Source organism: Lutzomyia longipalpis, chromosome 3 (genome assembly GCF_024334085.1).
Source record: "Lutzomyia longipalpis isolate SR_M1_2022 chromosome 3, ASM2433408v1".
NCBI classification, from domain to species: Eukaryota; Metazoa; Arthropoda; class Insecta; order Diptera; family Psychodidae; genus Lutzomyia; species Lutzomyia longipalpis.
The window spans coordinates 23,306,980-23,326,035 of record NC_074709.1 but is presented as its reverse complement, the minus strand read 5'-3'; the positions used below and the strand labels follow the sequence as shown (position 1 = coordinate 23,326,035).

At 34.4% G+C, this 19,056-nt stretch overlaps 1 protein-coding gene and 1 long non-coding RNA gene across 3 annotated transcripts in view; one reads left to right on the top strand and one right to left on the bottom strand.

The window, feature by feature from the left end:
- The window catches only part of LOC129792938 (gamma-1-syntrophin), a 42,316-nt gene that overhangs the window by 20,352 nt on the left and 2,908 nt on the right, over positions 1-19,056 (bottom strand). The window contains exons 2-8 of one of the 2 annotated variants that reach the window (XM_055832387.1): positions 12,539-12,921; positions 12,321-12,447; positions 5,880-6,023; positions 5,412-5,755; positions 2,713-2,937; positions 2,266-2,469; positions 993-1,620 (exon numbers count right to left, since the gene is read on the bottom strand). In XM_055832387.1, coding sequence (XP_055688362.1) covers positions 1,510-1,620; positions 2,266-2,469; positions 2,713-2,937; positions 5,412-5,755; positions 5,880-6,023; positions 12,321-12,447; positions 12,539-12,916 — 1,533 coding nt within the window. In that variant the 5' untranslated portion in view covers positions 12,917-12,921 and the 3' untranslated portion in view covers positions 993-1,509. Of the gene's footprint in view, positions 1-992; positions 1,621-2,265; positions 2,470-2,712; positions 2,938-5,411; positions 5,756-5,879; positions 6,024-12,320; positions 12,448-12,538; positions 12,922-19,056 lie in introns of those variants that run through there. The other variant, XM_055832388.1, reaches the window with a different exon arrangement.
- LOC129793007 (uncharacterized) lies at positions 9,365-10,616 on the top strand. Its single transcript, XR_008750870.1, has 2 exons — positions 9,365-10,049; positions 10,114-10,616. It is a non-coding gene; the product is annotated as an uncharacterized LOC129793007 (long non-coding RNA).

Sequence of the window (19,056 nt, the reverse complement as noted above, 5' to 3'; positions counted from 1 at the left end):
AATTTTGTTTTTTTGGTTTGATGTTTCTTTTTTTGTGTTTGACATATTTTTTCGAACGTATAAAGTTCCTTGTTTAACGTTTGACGTTTATTGCAACAAATTTGTCATTATTTTAATGTTGGAAATTCCTTTTTAATGTATTTTTTATCATTGAAATAAATTATTGTGAACTCTAAAAGAAAACTAAAACTGCCCGAATCTTTCTCCGTAGCTAGGCTACACTACTGCTAGAAAAAATCTAATAAAATTCTTTCATCCTAATATTAACCTTTTCAAGATGTGCCACTTGAACAACCCATGAGCGCTTCGTGAATGTTTCTTAATATTTCATGTGTGATGAATAAAAAATGAAGAAAAAAAGTTCAGATTACGAATATTCAATCACTTTTCTTTCCGTAACATGGAAAAGGAAATTCTTAAACCGTTACAGATTTTCTTTTTATATATATTTTTCTCTTCTCCCGCTTAAATACCAAACACCTGTCATCTTGTCTAACACTTCGTAATACGAGTAATATTGAAGAAATCCTTTCGTAATTGCGTTGTAACTTTTCTCACAGATTTTCTCTCACATTTTATTTTCTATTTTCAACAGCTAAAGACGGGAAAGCAGATAAATGCAGCAATAATTAATTTCAAGACCATTCCTCCTTCACAGAAGAGATTTTTTTTTACAATTAAAATCTTCTTTTAGCACCTTTTTAGCAAGTAATAAGATTGTTTTTCTTTTGTCATTTAAATCCCCACAAATGATCCCTCCAAAAATTATTCAAAAATAAAATGTTTAAGTAGAGATTAAAATTAAATTGCTGTCTTGAGTTTCTTTTTTTGTACAAAAGATTTTTTTTTAAATCAAATTCCCAGAGAATCTTAAGGAAGCAATTAAGTTTGTTTTAGTGCATCGTTGACGAGAGAAAGAGAATTTATAAAATTCCAAATTTTCCAACATTTTTTGCTTTGTCTTTCTCTTTGTACATTTTTTGCAAACTCAATTTTAGTTTTATTCATTTCTACATTTATTTTCTTTATCAATAACTTAGCAATATATTAAACGTTCAACCCACGTATTCTCTACGCTTCTTAACTAATCTCTGTTTTTTGTCATTTTAACAAGCTAATCGTAACCATTAAAGTGTAAATAAATTTCTCTAATATCTTCATTTGGAATAAATTTTCAATTTTCTGAGGAAAAAAGAAGAGATTGCCCATCTCTCACGCAATCACAAACATTCAGTCCTAAAAATGCACTCAAAAGAGGGAATAAGAAGTCCCTCAAAGTAAATTTTTACATTTTTTAACGGTTTTTGCAACCATGCTTCCCTTCTGAAAAAAAGGTAATTTTCCTTCTCAATTTTCTTTGATTTCCACCTCCAAATTGGACTCTACCGCAAGTCCTGTATTTTTTCTCTTTTAATAAATATTAAAATTAATCGAATCCCTACACGACCTAGGAGATACAATCGTCGCATCCAGAAAAAAAATTCAGGACAATGAAAAATGATGTCCTTTTTACGTTTGCTGAATTGAACTCAAAAATGCCGGGTCAACAGAAGCGACTTTAGCTGTTAAAAAGGCATGCATACAAAATAGCAAACTTTGCAGCACTTGGCATTCCAGTTCCTGAAAGTAATCCAAAGAGACGAGAAAAAGTCTTAAAGTTCAAATCCAAAATCCTTTTTGGAGGAACACAAGTTGAAAGTTCTTTTTTTTTATTTAGCGAGTTTGAAAGAAAGAAAAATTAAAATAGTTTAAAAGGCTCATAGACGGAGGCAAGATCCTTTGAAAACTTTCTTCAAATTACTAAATCTTCAGCTTTTACAATTTAATTAAAGTCTTTGAAACTTTGTACAAACTTTGCAATTGAAAAACTCAAGAGATGGCGCTAGGCGAAATACGCAATAAGAGCCATCTGTTGAGAGATTTAGTCTCCGATAATTAGACTGTTCTAACGAGTTAGAAAAATCTATTTAATATTTATTCTCCATTACTCAACTTAACACAGCCCCCAAGCAGAGAATCCACCCTCCGTCTGATGACCATTCAATAAATCCTTTTTACACACAAAAAAGGCGCAACGAAAAAAAAGGAGAGGAGTCATCAATTTGAATGCTCTGATAGAAAAACCAACAACAGAGTAAATGAGAAGGTTTCGAGAGAACGAGAGAGAGAAAGAATAGAATATAAATTTCAAGGAAAGTGGCTTATAAAAGAAGAAAATATTATGATAGGTTATAGGTAGTAAGAAAATAATCGATTGGGACTCACTTTAGTCTCAATGGCCCTTGTTTCATGATCCTGAAAATGGAGCTTCAACTTTGATTTGCCATCATCACTGGACCCACGGAGTTGGGAGAATTTATATTGCCACACAATTGTGGCATCCGCCCCCTCGGCCAGGCTGAAACCATTTTGCCAGTCCAACGTTAAACCACCACCCTTGCCGTGGTGCGACACAGCAAATGTTTTCCGCTGTTGAATACAACAAAACATCCCCCCACAAATAATTTATCATTCATAATAAAAATTCCACCCATTTTTTTTTGGGTTAAAGTAGAGAAACATTCAAATAAAACAAAATGTGTAAATTGCCGCTGTTTCAGCAGCATACACAAAACTTTCATGCCTGGCAATGTAAAAAAACATTCCCTTAAGCTCCCTCAAATATCTACAGACCCACATACACACCATTTGAGATAAAAATAAAGGACTTACACCCAATTTAATGACACTCGTTACGATGGCTGTATTCCAGCTATTTTCAATTCTCAGCAATTCCTGACGCGTCTCAACGCTCAAATACCGCGGCTCATGACCGGAACTCTGAAGTAGAAAGCAATGCTGCCGAGAATCCACAGTTTCAGATTCCTTCACTACCCGAAACATCGTCTGGTAGACTTTGTAGGCTACATTTGCCTTTGAAAGTCCCGCAACGTTCACCTAAGGAACAAACGATTCATTTTATCGTTGAGAAATTTTTCAAATTTCATGATTAACGTTTTTGGGTCTTATTTAATCGTTAATTTGTCATATTTTTAAAAAGTTATTTGGATGTTTTCTTTTCTTTTCTGACGTAAGGATTTGTTTTTCAAGGCTTCAGGTGTTCATCAGAGAAAATTCCCGCCCACCCAAGGAAAATCAGCAATTAAAGCCAAAGCTTTCAACCCTAATAGAGGGTCTCCTTCAGTGGCTGAAAGGACACATGTATTCAAATATTTAACATAGTTAGTTGGTGTTCCACTTCGTGGCCAACACCAAGTATTGTAATCGTCGGAAAAACCGACCACCTCAGATCGGGCTCAAACTTGGTATGAGCACGTTTCAGACAACCCACATTCCAAAAATGGTGGTGGAAAATTTTTGATCCGGCCGGCCGGCCGTCCTGCCGGTCGCCCAAACTTTGCCTTATATCTCAAAAACGGTAACAGATAGAGACTTCCGGTTTGAAGTTTTCTATAGAAATGTGGGTGTAAAATTTCATTTTTTCGCATTTATAAAATCCAAGATGGCCGCCGTCCGCCATTTTGAACTACTGTCAACCAGTTCCCTTATAGCTAGAGATCTGAAATTTTAGTATGTTGTAAGGCTCAGTGAGACACTTTCATCGATAATTCATACTTGAAAATCGGTCAAGCCGTTTAGCAAATATGGCGGTCTAAAGCAAAAAGTGTTTTTTCGATATATCTCGAGAACGGCTTGACCGATTTTGACCATCTTGGTATCAAATGAAAGGTATTGAGAAGCCCTACAACTGTCTAGAACATTCCAAGTTTCAAAAACATCCGCAAGAGGCGCTAAAATCAAAAACAAAAATTGCCTAACTTTAAGGGGCAATATCTCCGAACAACTGTTATAGATTTCCTTTAAATTTTGATATGTTGTAGCCTGACTCAATATCTTTCACCAGTCCGAAAATGAAGAAAATCTATGTCTCCGTTTAGAAGATATGGCCATTTGAAAAATTCTTGCATTTGAAAAGTTCTAAGAGCCATATCTCTTGAACCGCGTGTCCGATTTTGCTCAATTTGGTATCAAATTAAAGGTTTTGCAATTATCTACAACTTTCTAGAACATCAGAAACCTCTAGAACCATTCCTTCAGGACGAAAAATGCGAAAAAACCTTTTTGTGAAACAAAAATCCGCCATTTTGTGTTCTGGAGGTGACCTTAAAAATCATTGAGATATATGTCAAATTATAGCTTATTTCAAGACCTTTCCAAAACTAGTCACGAAATTTCTATAGGTCTTATAGAACCAAAGACATGATCATTTTTATGCATCAAATTGCTGAATTTCACAAAAAAATCAACTTTGCCTACTAATTCTGCTCACAAATCGCACTACAACGCATAAACAAACTTCTACACGTTGTGGGACACCAACTCTTATAACTGGACGCGTTATGATTGACTTTTTTTTTATATAAATGTACATGATTTTTAAAAATTTCTAGAACAACAATAAATCTTTAAACACCTCCTCCTCACTCAATCTTGCTGGTCGTTTCTTGGGGATTTCCCTCCTCTCTCAAACCTATGTTAAATGTTTGAATAAATGTGTCCTTTCAGCCACTGAAGAAGACCCGCAATTAGGGTCGAAAGCTTTGGCTTAAATTGCTGCTTTTCCTTAGATGAGCGGGAATTTCCTCTGACGAACACCGTAAGTTATTTGGATGATTTAAAAACAATTTTGTGAGTTAAGAAGAAGTTTTAAGAATCAAACTTCATTAAATTATTAATTGAAAATTTAAAAAAAAATCGGTTGATTTTGAAAAAAAATCTTTTCTAACTTAAAAGTTTCTTTAAGATTTTGTCAGTTGATATTTTGAACTCTTTCTGTTGTCGTTCTATATAAGAAAAACAATGAATTTGTTATTCTAGAAAACAATCAGAAAAATCTTTAAAGAACCCCTGGATAAGTAATTTTCCTTCAAAACCCCGATTCAACAAAAAAGAAATAAAACGTCAAAACCTATAAAAGATTTTTCCCAGAATACCAAAAATCCCAAAAAATCTTATAACTGTCGAATTTTAAGAAAAAAAAGTTTCCACCAGAATCTCCTCTAAAGTCCAAATTTCGCGTGTTCTTCCAAAAATTATTTGAATTTACCCAAAAATTATTTCCTTTCAAAACAAAACTCAAGCGATTCTTGTAAACAAAACTTCCGAGTCAATTTTCAATGTAAATTAATTGGATAAATCCTCCAAAACAATCCCCCAACCACGTAAGTTTGAATCAGTACCTATAAATAGGAAGGATTTTGCTGAAAAATATGCCTCTCACAGAGAATTACAAAATAAACCCTTCAGGGGAGGAATTAACTCAATTTCCCACTCATAGTTGATTGAATTGTAAGCCTTTCCCCCATATAGATATGAATTGTTATGCATTGAGAATTAACATAGTGACTTACCGGTGGTGAATCAAACAGCATAACTTCGGTGCCTTTGAGCACAAGAAAACGCGGCTTGTAGCTCTGCCATGAGAGATTTGTGCTGATAACACCCTCATTCACCCATCCCATGTACTCAATGCGTTCCCCAACGGCAAAATTGCGATTGTACAGCTTCATTTGCAAATGCGTCAATCCCACAATGTTGTCCGTAATGTACTTCAGCCACTGACTCAAGATGGCCAGGTCGTCGCAATTGATCACCCCAGTGGACACACCATTGAGCCCACGCACCTCAAACGCATTTGGTCGCAATTTATCCGTGCCGAAAATGTATCGCGTGACGTAGGCCATCATGAGGGGTACTGTGGGCGCCAAAAAGGAAGGTGTGTGAGTGGCGATTGAAGTGATTTTTTTTTGTGGTCAATTTAGCGCATCGCGAGTAATCAAAAAAAAAGAAAAAAAGAAAAAGAGAGAAAGGAGACTCACCAGAAACGATGTCTACCCACTTTTTCTCAGGCTCCGAACACATTGAAACGGGTCTGCTGTTGTTTGTTGATGATTTCCACCCCTCATCAGCCTTTAATTCAGCGCACGTCGCATCATTGTCCGAATCGGGAGTCTCTTTGGACACTAAAAATGAACAAGAGGTGAGAAGAAGGGTGGAAGGATGGGGGCTTACCATCGAAAATGACCAGCAAAAAAATTATATTCCACACACATAGATATTAAATCATATAAGGGGGGAGTTGAAAGGGCAAATATGAGCAGGGACACATTATAAATCCCAGGACAGAACGATAAATCACAACGTGATGAAACTATATGAAATTCTTCTTTAAGAATCTCGATGCTCTAGTTGCTCTAAGACCGCCCTTCGTGGTGATTTATTACAAATCTCTTCAAGAATTTTAAATTTAAAAAATCTAGGAGAGACTGAGACTAATAAAGTCAAACAAAGCATTTATAAAAGTCCATAAGATTTAACTAAACCATCTAAGGGATTTTAAAGTCAATTTTGAAATATAAAAAATAAAAATGTTTCTGAATTCTCGTAAAATGACCAAATATTTAATTAAAATTGTTTTATTAGTTTTAAGAATTTTTTTAAAATAAATTTTAAACATTTTCAGCAATTTTTCTTCAAAGTTTCCTTAATTTAATTAATTTATTTAATTCATCTTTACATTTCTCATCCTACAAAAAAAATTTTTTGGACTAAATTGCATTTCAAATTGGTTCAATTTCAAGGAAATTTTTATTTTATTTTTCTCAAAATGGATTCGGAAATCGTTCTAAATATATTTGTCTATCCTTTGTTTACTCGCATTGGTAAACAAAGGATCGAAAAATATTTTCTAGAACAATTTTCGAATTAATTTGCTTGAATTCTCGTCAAACGGTCAGATATAGGTCCTATTCAGGGACCAAGAAGTCCTTAAAAACGTTTCATTTTCATTACTTTGAAGAACTTCAAGGATTTTTTGGTCGTTGAATATAGGACATATTGATTGTTTTGTATTCTCACTTTCCGGAATAATTTGAATTTCTCACATTTTGGCCATTTTGATTCTGTAGAATTTCCAAAATTATTTAACGATTATTTATTTTGAGCTTTTCCTTTATTTGTTTTTTTTTTAGCTCCAGTCTTCCCTACTAATCTCATTTTTTTTCAATTTCTGTGTAGGTCAGAGGTTTATTCCAAAAATCCGTCAAAATTCGTATAATACATAAATCGAAAAAATTTGATTAATAAATTCTCTAAACACGCAACCTTACATTATTTCCATACATGAACTTATTGACCTAAAGAAACCTTCTATGTATTAATCAAACAGAAAACCACAAAAAATAAAAAATAAATATCCATTGAGTTAAACCTATTTTTTCTGAATGTTTTGCTACATCAAAAATGTACCCCAAATGTACAGACACCTGGTAATTAATTAACAATGGTAAATGTAAGAACAAGTTGCTTAAACCTGCTCGTCTGTCCTGCACAATAAAGAAGTCACTGCCCCCGCAAAGTTTAGGAGCAAAAGAAAAATGATGGTGGTAAAAAAAAACACTAAAAGTAGGGGTGGAAAAATTTAATCAAACGTGATGATGTGAAACACGAACATTCCTCTTCAATTCTGATTCTCCATTTCATCATACAAAACAACCCAAGGCATAATTATTGTTCATTTCACCCGCAGAACGCTCCAAAACGCGCCATTCTGTGCTATGCATGATTTAAATTTCAAATAGCAATTCCTCCCGGCTGAGCTTATGAGGCCAAATTGAAAGGTGAATTCCCTCAAAACATGAAAACTTTGTGCAAAAAGTCAGAACGTCGCGTACGCCCACCACAGAGAGCCTATAGCCATACACAGAAAATGTCCTCTTACACATGATTTAATTAAATTCACATTGTTTTCCACTTTAACTCAATTTTCAGCATCATGTTCTTACAAAACTCCCCCCTCCAAGAATTTCTCAGTCAGTGGGAGGTTTTTCTCTTTGAGATATACGCGAATTCTCTCACATTTTGAATTTACCACGGAGATGCTTTCCGCATCGAAAAAGCGAACAACTCCATTATTGAGGTAATTGAGTGGTAACAGATGAGGAGGGAAAAAGCACGGAGGATGTCCTCACAGAAAAGAGAAAAAAAATACATGAGGATGATATCCGGAAAAATTTGCAAAATCATGATCAATTTATATGTTGAGAGATGAAAAGCAATTCAATAATCCCCAGGGGATGTTTACGAGAACACTTTTTAGGATACAATTTCATCTCAATGCATCCTCAATTTTCCACAAGAGTGAATGTACTGTTGGATTTTATCAAATTTTTTACTACTGTATTTATGACTTTATCAAAAGTTTTTCTAAAGGAAAAGTTTGGATGTTATTTGCACTCAAGCATCAAAATTTTAAATAGTTGGATAGATTCTGATAAAAATATTTTCTTTCCTTTCTTTTACAATTTGTCAGGTAGAAGATTTTGACATTTTAATCATGGATTGGAGGGAAAATTAATATTCCAGGTGTTTTTAAAAATATTTCTGACTGTTTTTTGGAACAACAAATCTCTTTTTTTTTTAAATTGCAATTCAATACATTAATAACTAACCCTATAAATTAAACAATAAATTTTTTTTATTAATTAATCTATATAATAAAGAAAGGTCTCTCTAAAATATGGTGTCTGTTCAGCTATGCATTTCTACACCGTTGATCCGATCGTGATGAAATTTGGTACAGAGACTACTGATACCAGGCGGTTTTTACCAACGACATTCATTTTCCCCCCAGAGCCCCCCTTCACATAGCCTCCATATAAAATTCATGCTTTTTTGACTACTTTTTGAATTTGGCGCCATTAATGTTGTGTGAAATTCACTTTACCAATCAACGATTTTTACCAACGCCTAAATCTTCCATCTTAAGCTGAAATGTTTGTTTGTCTGTGGCACATGAACTCCTCCGAAACGGCTGGGCCGATCTTGATGAAATTTGGTATGGGGGTAGAGGGGGTCAATACGAGTTGCAAGCGCTATACGAGATTCCGCCCCCTCCCCCCTTTATAGCGCCCCCACAGAAAGATTGATTTTTTTCCCATTTTCTACCTGCTGAAGGGTCAGATAACGGGATTTTTTTTATTTTAAAAATTTTTTCGGGTACCTACCGTATTATTCATCCCCCCTACTAATATACGCCCCCCTATTATAGTTTAAAATGGAGTTTGCTCACACGTGATTGGGGGCTCGGGTTGACTAGTTAAATATATTTCAATTTATCACAATTCCTTTCTCCCTCCAAAATTTGCGCGAAGCGCAAAAATTCCCCGCGTTAATGTATAAAAGTTACATAAATTAATTTCTGAATATGGGAATTCTATGAATGAATATGAATAAACTCATTTTATTTTAATAAAATTAAATTTCCAATTGACAAATATTGAAAGAATAATTAATACAGTGCAAGTCCGCATTTGAGAATACCCACATTTAAGAATATTCGTTGATGGATACGCAAAAAGGCGACCCATGAACGAATTTCTGACCAAAAATCCATCTAAGAACAATTAAATACCGAGATGCCCGATTGCTCGGTTCGGGCCAAGTCGTTTTGTTTCTTTAATGTATTTTTGTTATGAAACATGTTTCATTTTGAGTGAAAAATTTTCTTCACAAACAACAATCTGTCAAACTTTCTCGCATAAATTTATAAATCTTCATTGAATTCAGTGTTTATTGTGATCCTTCATTTGCCTCAAGTGATTTTCCAACTTAGTCTTCAATCCCGGAATCTCTTTAGCATCATATTGGCATCATATTGGCATCATAGGGCTCTATTTGTGCTTGACAACGCCCCTGAGCACCCTCCGGATCTGCAAGAATGTTTGGACGAGGATTGTAGCTTCATAAAGATTGTGTACTTGCCCCCAAATTTGTTATTGCGAATTTTAAATCCCTGTACCTCAAAGGACTACTGACAGAGCTCTTTAATGAAACCGAAATTTCCGGGAAGACGTCCCTTCATGAGTTTTGGAGAGAAAAATTTGATATTGTGGTAGCGATTGAAGTTATCAAAAACGCTTGGGAAGGTGTTTCAGAGCAAACTCTTCGATCTTCATGGAAGAAATTGCTACAAAAAGAAACAAACGAATGTGAGTTCATAAATTTTCTTACCCTAAATATTTTTTTTATTACTATTTTCTCATATAATCATAGCAAACCATCCAGTCGGACAGCATCTCAACTTGCAAATGGATGAAGAGGAAGACAATTTTCAGGAAGGGTTGCTTTCAGAAGCAACAGGGAGTCCAGCAGTCGGACAGCATCTCAATTCAGAAACGACAAGAGAGATAATGGCACTCGGCGAATATCTCAACCTTGAAATGGATGAAGATGATATAAATGAGATGCAACATGATTCACGTGACATTGAGAACTTGGGATTTAAAGATCTTCAGGATCTAATTAACCTCGAACAAGAAGAAGAGGGTCCATCAAGTGATGACGCAAGAAGTGTGCTGCTGGAAACATACGCTGCTCTTAAGAACAAAGTCAACTTATGGCTTCCGAATGATAACGATTTTGCTACCATTACAAAAGAGATGGAACAAAAGGTGCTTCCTTATGTCCAAAAGGGGGCGAAAGTACCCCTAAGGCAGACAAAGAGGGAATTTTCCAAGTCTTCTTAAAAATACGTAAAGAAAAGTTTGAAAAACAAAGCAAAGGATATTCTTATTATTTAAACTAAACACAATCAATTTGTTTTTTATGTGATTTTTCTCCAGTTCTTATAAAGCAAAATGTTCTTTTGCTTTTGAAAAAAAAAAAAGAATAAAAGAAAGATTTTCTATGACAAAAGGATTTTTCGTAAAAATTCAGTTTTTGCGTTTCATTGAAACTTTTTTGATTTGTGAAACATGTTTCATCCCCTTTTCGCGCGTCTTTCTGGTTGACATTTCTTATTGAAAACAAATTTTTCCGTGACCAAAAATCATTAATAAATAATTCTAGATAGAATGTATTACCTAAAAAATGTGCTAGTTCAAAGAAGAAAGAGTCACGTAAGTCCAAAAAGCGCCAGGAGGCATAATTCTCTTATTTTATCAGCAATTACAGTGTTGAGAAAAAAAAATGTTCTTACATGGGGTCCATGGGGATGAAAACCCAATTTGAGAATATTTTTTGGTACCTATTATATTCTCAAATGCGGACTTGCACTGTATATTATTTGGTATTCTGCTTTTATCAGTTAAAACAATAAATTAAATTTGATGACTACTGATAAAAAAGCATAATGTTTGCAAATAAAATTAAAGGGTAGGCACCTACCAAAAAAATCCATTAATATTAATTTCAATTTACATAATTTTATAATAAAATTGTTTAAATATTAACATAATTACATAGATATACATTATGTGAATAATTTTAAATTAAAATGATATAAAATTTTGCTTTAAATCTGTTCAATATTATCCTTTAAATTGATTTAAATACATACTGTAAAAGGAGTCTATTCACTTTTACTCCTATCACATGTATTAAACACGGAATAAATTAAATTTTGTAGAAGATAAAGAAAACATTCAATAAAACATAAATAAAGAAATTTGTTTGTTTCTTCAGTGTTTCCATGTTTCATTCAATCGCAAAAGGAGACAAAATGCCAAAAAATTAAAATAGTGACGTCACTGTTTATATTTTTAGGGAAATCTTTCTGCGATTTTTCTAACTGATCTCAAAGGGAAATGGGGCGTCTTATACAATGAAATTAAACATATTACAATTATTTTCTCAAATGAAAATTTTTTTCAAAATAAATAAATTCCAGCTGATAAAATCGGATACAATTAATACAAAAACGGAAAGCCAACACCCGTATCTATCTAATTTTCCCTTTAAATGCATAAAGTTTATGCATCACTGCTCATTTAAAAAAAAATTTATATCCTTGTTTGTTTTCATGTCATTTTTGTATTTTTTTTCTCTTCTCCAAAAATATTATAACGCATTTTTTTTAATTTAATAAGCGTAAAAAACGAGCGAGAAAAAATCTCTCGAAAAAAACTCACATAAAGATAAATCTAAGAGAATGGCAAAATAAATATTTATAAGCAAGGTGATAATTGCATTATCATGGGGCCTTGTGCAAAATTCAAATTTATTTCACGTGCGGCAATGTTTTCCAACTAAATATTGAATTTGCACAAAATTTTAATGCACTGACGAACTTTCCCGTATAAAATGGCAATATAAATACAACGCATAATAAACTTCATCGCAAAATGATTTGAAAGGGTATTAAAACACTGACCACCATGGTCGTTGTTAGGGTAAAAATTATTGAGGTTTGTTGAGCCAAAAATAGACAATATGGTAGAAGAAGAAACTTCTGACAGGACGACCCATGGCATTAAACTTACATTGCTTCTGAAGGAAGGGCGTCGCAGCTCGATAGTGCTTGACCGTGAGCACCACAATGTCCCCTGCGTTCCTCAGAATGTTTACGGCGTCATCGTGGGGGCACGCCGTTATGTACTCTCCGTTGACCTGGAAACAAAATTGTATTCAGAGAGTGTGTTACCCCATATGCGCGCGGTTAAGGGTAAAAGTGCACAACCCTTTAGGAAGGTTATTATACCTTTATAATGGCATCCCCGACAAAGAGCTGCCCAGTAGCATCGGCAGCTTGATCCTTGTAGATTCGCGATATGAGAATTGGAAGCTTATGCTCAGCCCCACCTTTGATGCTGAGCCCAAGACCACCAACTTTTTGGCGCGTAATCTGCACCATGCGCTCTTTTGACTCCGCCGGTGGTCCCCCATTGGCCGCAGCCGCTGACGATGGGGTCAGGACCTCCAAGCGTTGCAGTGTCACCAACTCCATGGAGAGATTGATACGCATTAGCTCGGGTTTACTCTTCCCATCACTCACCGTGACCATTCCACTGCGTATCTTTATATTTTGGTCCACTTTTTCTTCAATCGGTGTCGCCATCTTCGACGCATTGATCTTCATATTTTCTGTGAATTGTGATAAAAGCAACCATCATACTTCATGTGAAAAAAAGCGACTCCTTATCTGACCCTTGTGGGGAAGGTAACAAAGCATAAGAAGTCTGTAAGATTTATTGTCATACATTTGTCTTCATTTCCCTTCTCCATAAAAATACATTTTGTGCCTCCCACAAGTGCTCAATTTCTTTCCCATGAGTAGTTTTTTTTTTGCTGAGTGGAAGAAGAGGACAAGAAGAATGGATAAAATTCCCTCAAGTCTCCCTCTTAAGTATCCAGTATGAGGATTATTGCAAATATTATAAGAATGTGGAGTGAATGAATAAACAAGCATTGAGATTAATACTCAATTCACGTCAATTTAAATTAACTTTGCACCAAAGCTACACCTCAATTATAAATGAAATGTAAATCAATAAGAAGAAGAATCAGTTTTTGGAGAAAAAGTCTGTTATTGGCAGTTAAAATTGGGTCAATCATCACTATATTTTAAGGTTGATTTAATCAATTAAGTCACACGGTTCCTCAGATCGTAGTACAAGAGCTCCTAGCTAGAACGGCTTGGACCCTCATATCCTCTTTGGATATTTTGCTCTAAAATTGAATTAAAACCGAAATCCTCCTTTCAGTAACGTTGAAAGATTTGTATTAATTTAATGAAAGAATATGATTTTTATCGAAGTTTTTCTTCAGTGTTAGAATAAATAAAGAAGCATTGAACATTTTAATTTCATTCGATTTTGGATCAAAATTTACGAGATCAGCTCAATTAAATATTAACCCTTTTACGTTTTTTGGGTCATACGTAGACCCAAACATGAAACATTGTATTTTCTTAATTTTTTATGAATTTTATTGTTTTTCCTAGTTAGAAATACATAATTCACGCAAAGAAGTCGAAGAAGACGTTTTGCCAGAAAAATGTCCTCTGAGAGCATCAATATACTTAGAACAAATATCGTGATAAAAGAGCGCATGTTTCAATGTTTTTTTTTAATTATTTTTCACGTTGAATGCGAAAGGGTTAACGAAAAATAAATCATTCCTTCAAAAAACGAATTAAAAATTCAAAACCACCTGTCGACAATATCAACTGCATGGTTAGTCCTCAAAAAGGACCTTCGTATAGGAAATTGAATTTAAAATTTTCGTGAAGTAACCCACTCCATCTAACCCGCTCCTCCCCGTCCAACATTTTTTCCTCAAATACCTTGTCAGGCATTTCATAATCTTTCCCAAAATTTCTTTCTTTTTACACTGTGTTTACAGCAACAGGAAGGAAGGGAGGAAATGTCGGGAATGTAAAAATATTTCCTATGGGAAATTTTCTTATACAGAGATCCTTTCATGCTCCACCCCTTGAAAGACCAAGTTTGAGGGATGTTAATCCAATTGCTTAGAGACACACAAATCACTCCCTTTTTCTCTGGACTTTTCCTTTTAGGCCATTTGTCGCCCAAATTGGCCATTTCTCCCCAAACCCAAAACGGATATCCCGGTATAGCAGTCAAAAAAAAACCGAAGAGATTCCCTGTGAATTGAGCTCCACAAATGGGGATTTTTTTTCCTGGGAGAAACATGCAATTTTGGGATTTCTCCAAACGATAAAATCGCACGTAAAATCAATCGTTTTAATAATTTATCAATAAATCACTTCGTTTCTCTTATTTATGGTTTATTTCTCATTTCCCCTCCCATTCTCTCCTTTATTCACGATTTTCATCAACTTTCCCCTTCCCGCACAAATTCTTCTCCCAATGGTAATTTACAAATTTCATATGTATCGATTTTTGCCGTGACAGCGCGTAGCACGTAAACCATCCCATGAGCGAGGGAATGTTTATGGGAAAGCATTCGTCAATTTTGCAGTGGCGGAAATGATTGCCGCCAGCGTGTGTTTTATTTTATGCTTTAGCTATGGCGGAAAAGGGATTTTCAATCCCTTCACTCACCTTAAAATTGTTATCCGTCAACAAACTCGCACAAGTTAAATTTAAACAACAGCGTTAATTTATAAATCCCACACACACACAGTACACCCTCAAACAACCCCTACAAACTTTAGGCGCGTATACTCATAGAATTGATTTAATTTAATTGACTTATCCTTTGTGCAAAATTTTGCGGAAGAAACTCATCCTGACACCCTCCCTACATACTTCGCGTAAAATCCTTCCTTCCTCCCCAAAGTATTTGTTATCATAGCGAGATTTTTCCTTTGTATCCCGCACACCTCATTAGAAAAATGGGAAAATGCTTTTTATCGTGGAGACTTAAGGCGAAAGTTGTTTTTTTTTACCCCTCTGGGCCAAATGGGGAGCAAAAAGAATATTAATTATGTGTAAGGAGGGCAAATTTTTCTATATTCTCCAAACCTCTTTGCTGAGGAGCTTCAATCGATTTTTTTTCCTGAATATTTTTGTTGAATGAAAGTGATTGCACACACAGGAAATTAGGGATTTTTTTGCACACCCTCCAAAGCCTTTATGCTAATTCACTCACTTATTCCAGAGGACGTGGAGCAAGCAAGAATAGGCCTAAAAATAGAATTGAGACCAGAAGTATGCCTCGATGTGTAAGCCGAAGAGGCAAAAAGTTAAATGAAAAGGCTGTCAAGAGCAAAGAAAAGAATGTAAAAGAGCTTGAGAAGTGTGAAACATTCACTATAATGTTTCATTTGTGCTTTTTGAATGATCATTTTATGCTTCATGAATTGAAAGGGACAAGAGAAACAATCGTGACGTCATTGTTCTCATTTTTAGACATGTATTTGTCCTTCAAGGCTTATTTCAGTTAAAAATGGAAAATCTTGGCGATTTCTTTGGTATTTTTGTATTCTCCACAAAATTGCGCGTATCTTGATTGTTTTCTGCGGAGTAATTAGTTTAGGAGGGATCAGTTAGCTCATAATAAATCGTATAAACTCCTTTTTCATTTATTAATTCCATATGCAATCAAGAAATCAAGATCTTGAATTCTTTAATGTAGAATTAGGACGTCATAGATTTAATTAAAATAATGATTGAATCATTCAAATTATTTTTCTTTGTAGATGAAAGCCTCAAAATGCATAAACTCCTTTGCTTCTAGCGCTTCAAAGCATTCCCTATCAATTGCAAAAATCCCTCATGCTTTCACGAAAAAGCCCTTAAAACCCAAACTTTTGGTCCAAAAGCTAAACTATATGGCTTACATGCATATAATCCTTTATTGCCCTGCCCATATATGTAATCCCTTAATGGGACTTTGTGATATATCTTATGTATAGAAATTATATTAGAAAGAAAAACTTTTGTTGCAGAGTGTTTCCCCCTAAATCAGATACCTTTTTCGCCACCACAGCAAAACTCTCACCTCAGATTGAGACGTCCTTTCGGGGACGTTACTCAACTTCTTTTTCTTGAGACACTTTTTTTCCCTTTTCCCTCTCAGCCCATCATTTATCTGTGGATATAATCCAAGTACTTTTTGCCCGTCATCATGGTGCTTGTCTGCTGACTCCTTTGGCCTTTCTTAATTACCCAGAAATTCCCCGCATTGAGTACACCAAACGAGCACAATGAGAGGAAATTGAAGAGCACTCAGAACAATATAAGAAAAATTTCTTTCGCAGAGAGAATGAGGCAATTGCGATGAATATTTCATTAAAAAAAAACTGAAGACTATTTACACTTCTTTTGCTCTCCACACCAAGACTCATATCGATCTTCACGGCACGTCGTGAACTCTGCTGAAGCTTCTTGGTAAGTTCTTACTCAAAAAAATCATAATGTCAGCACATTGCTGATATAAATCAGTGAGAAAAAGCTCCTCTATGATATTCACGCGGTCTCTCCATCAGTGTATGAAATTAATGAGGTGAGAGAATCACCATTTTCAACTATTGACCTATATTTTTATTAAATATTATTCCATTTGCGTTCTCATTTTTTACTGTCGTCGCTATCGCGCCCCCACAACTGCTAGAATTCCACCACGTAAAGAACGAAGGGACAGAATGAGTGGAAAAAAATCCCTCGAGAGCTCTATTTATCTCTCACCTACGACCTATTCATCAAAATAAATTCCCCGAGAGAAGGGTTACAATTACACCTTTTTGCCGGGATTATGACCAGAGTTTGTGCGGAAAAAGTCACACAGAGTGGAAAAAAGAGATATATGCAAATGATCTTCTCCCCAAATGTCCCATCTTCACGCCCCCGCCGTTAAATTTTTTCTTGCAGCAATTTATTTTGGAGGATTTTAATCAAATAACATTAAAACTTTTGCTCCCATCAACCCCCAGTAAGATTATAAAGTCTCACGAAGAGACTTTAGACGATGGAATCCATTAGGAAAATCCCATGATAAGAATGCAATAATTCGATAATCTGTGCAAGGAGATTTTGTGGTAAAAGTGTTCGGAGATGGTGCTCAATAAATTACACGAAACTTGAGAAAATTTTCGCCACAAGATCACTCTCTATTAGAATATAAGCTATATGCTTTATACTTGAGGATTATACGTAAAATATTCCTCATGTACACACAAGACGGCAAGAGAGATGAATTTTCTTCATTTGAAAATAATTCAACAAAAACGGGATTCCCACAGAGAAACAAGATGTAGAACACATTTACTATTCCTCCTCAACTTCTGTGTGGAATTATAATACTTTAAATTGCACATAGAATAAGTTAATCCTTAGCAGCCGCAACTTTTCATATTAAAAAACAACGAGAAAAATGAATATGAAGGCAAAAGTTTTATAAAATGGAAAAGAAAAATTCTTTAGTTTAGGCTAAAAAAAAGATAAAGGTTGTAGGAGAACTAAGAGTTAATTCTCTGGAAGAAGAACTATTATTTTTTTTTAATTCTGAGAGATTCTTAGAAAAAAATTACAAAACAAACTATTTGATGGTGAAAATCAGCTGTAAAATTCGATCTTAAAAACCATTCGTTTTATTTTGTGTTATCCCAATAAGAAAATGTTTCTGTAGTCAGAAATCTATTCACGAGATCGTTTTTAGATTAAAAAATCTATTTTTATCTTAAAGGTTTAACAGATATTAAAAATTTATTTAGAATAAAAGCCCAAAAGTCATAACTTATTCAGGATTATGGCTATTACATTCAAATAAACAGCTTTAGACAATTTCCATACAATTAGATTGTGATCTGGGGTTTATTCTAACTTTAATGTTTCACTTCAACGTTCGACATTCCGTTTTTATCATTTAAAAAATCTTATTCAATCATTTTTATGCTAAATCTATAATTTCTTTTGGCCCTTAAAGAAAAACCTAAATTATCAAAATATTTTCTCTGACTACACCACTTTAAGCTAAGAATCTTATATCCCTAGAACAAAGTAGTTTTTTAGGGATATATAGTTACATTAGGCAAAAATTGATTTGCCTTTCAACCCCCATTTCCCCTAAAATCTCCTATAACTTTTTGAAATCAATTTTTCGGGAACTTTCAGGAATTATAGATGCTCCTTTCAAAGCAATAAAATCCTTTTGCGAACTTTTCTCTGTAACCTAGAAAAGCTTGCAATGATGTTTTATTTTATTTCGCAAATCAATAAAAACGACCAATAAAAGGACTAATGACAATAATTTTTTAAAGATTATCTTGTGTGGTCTGACTGCTTAAAAGTTCTTAAACTGATTTTTCTTTTCAGAAAATAAAATTTCTTTTATTTCGATAACGAGATAGTAAAATCGTGATGTTGATAGTTGCAAATATAATTCTATATTAGGAAACTTTTCACATTCAAAGAAAATTTTCGTGATTTTCTGCTTGAATGAACGTTTGTGAAAATTTTATTCTTCCTCTAGAATCTCTTTGAGTATTGTACCATAAAACAAACACAAAACTATTGATAGATTTTATTTTTCAGCATAGTCTATTCCAATTTGTGGAATTTCCCCAACAAAATATTCCGGGATTTTTTCCAACGATGCGCAATGCATTTGATGCTTTTTTAGAAACTTTGTTGGGGGCTCTCTATGTTGTTTTCTGCATGATTTATTGGTGAATTTTGATCTGATATTTCACAGATTTAAATTGGCCATTTGGGAAATTCAGGAGTTGCTTTATGTCTCCTTTCACGTTTGCGTGGGAGTTCTTTTTTTTTCATTGTTAATGCCACAGAGGGA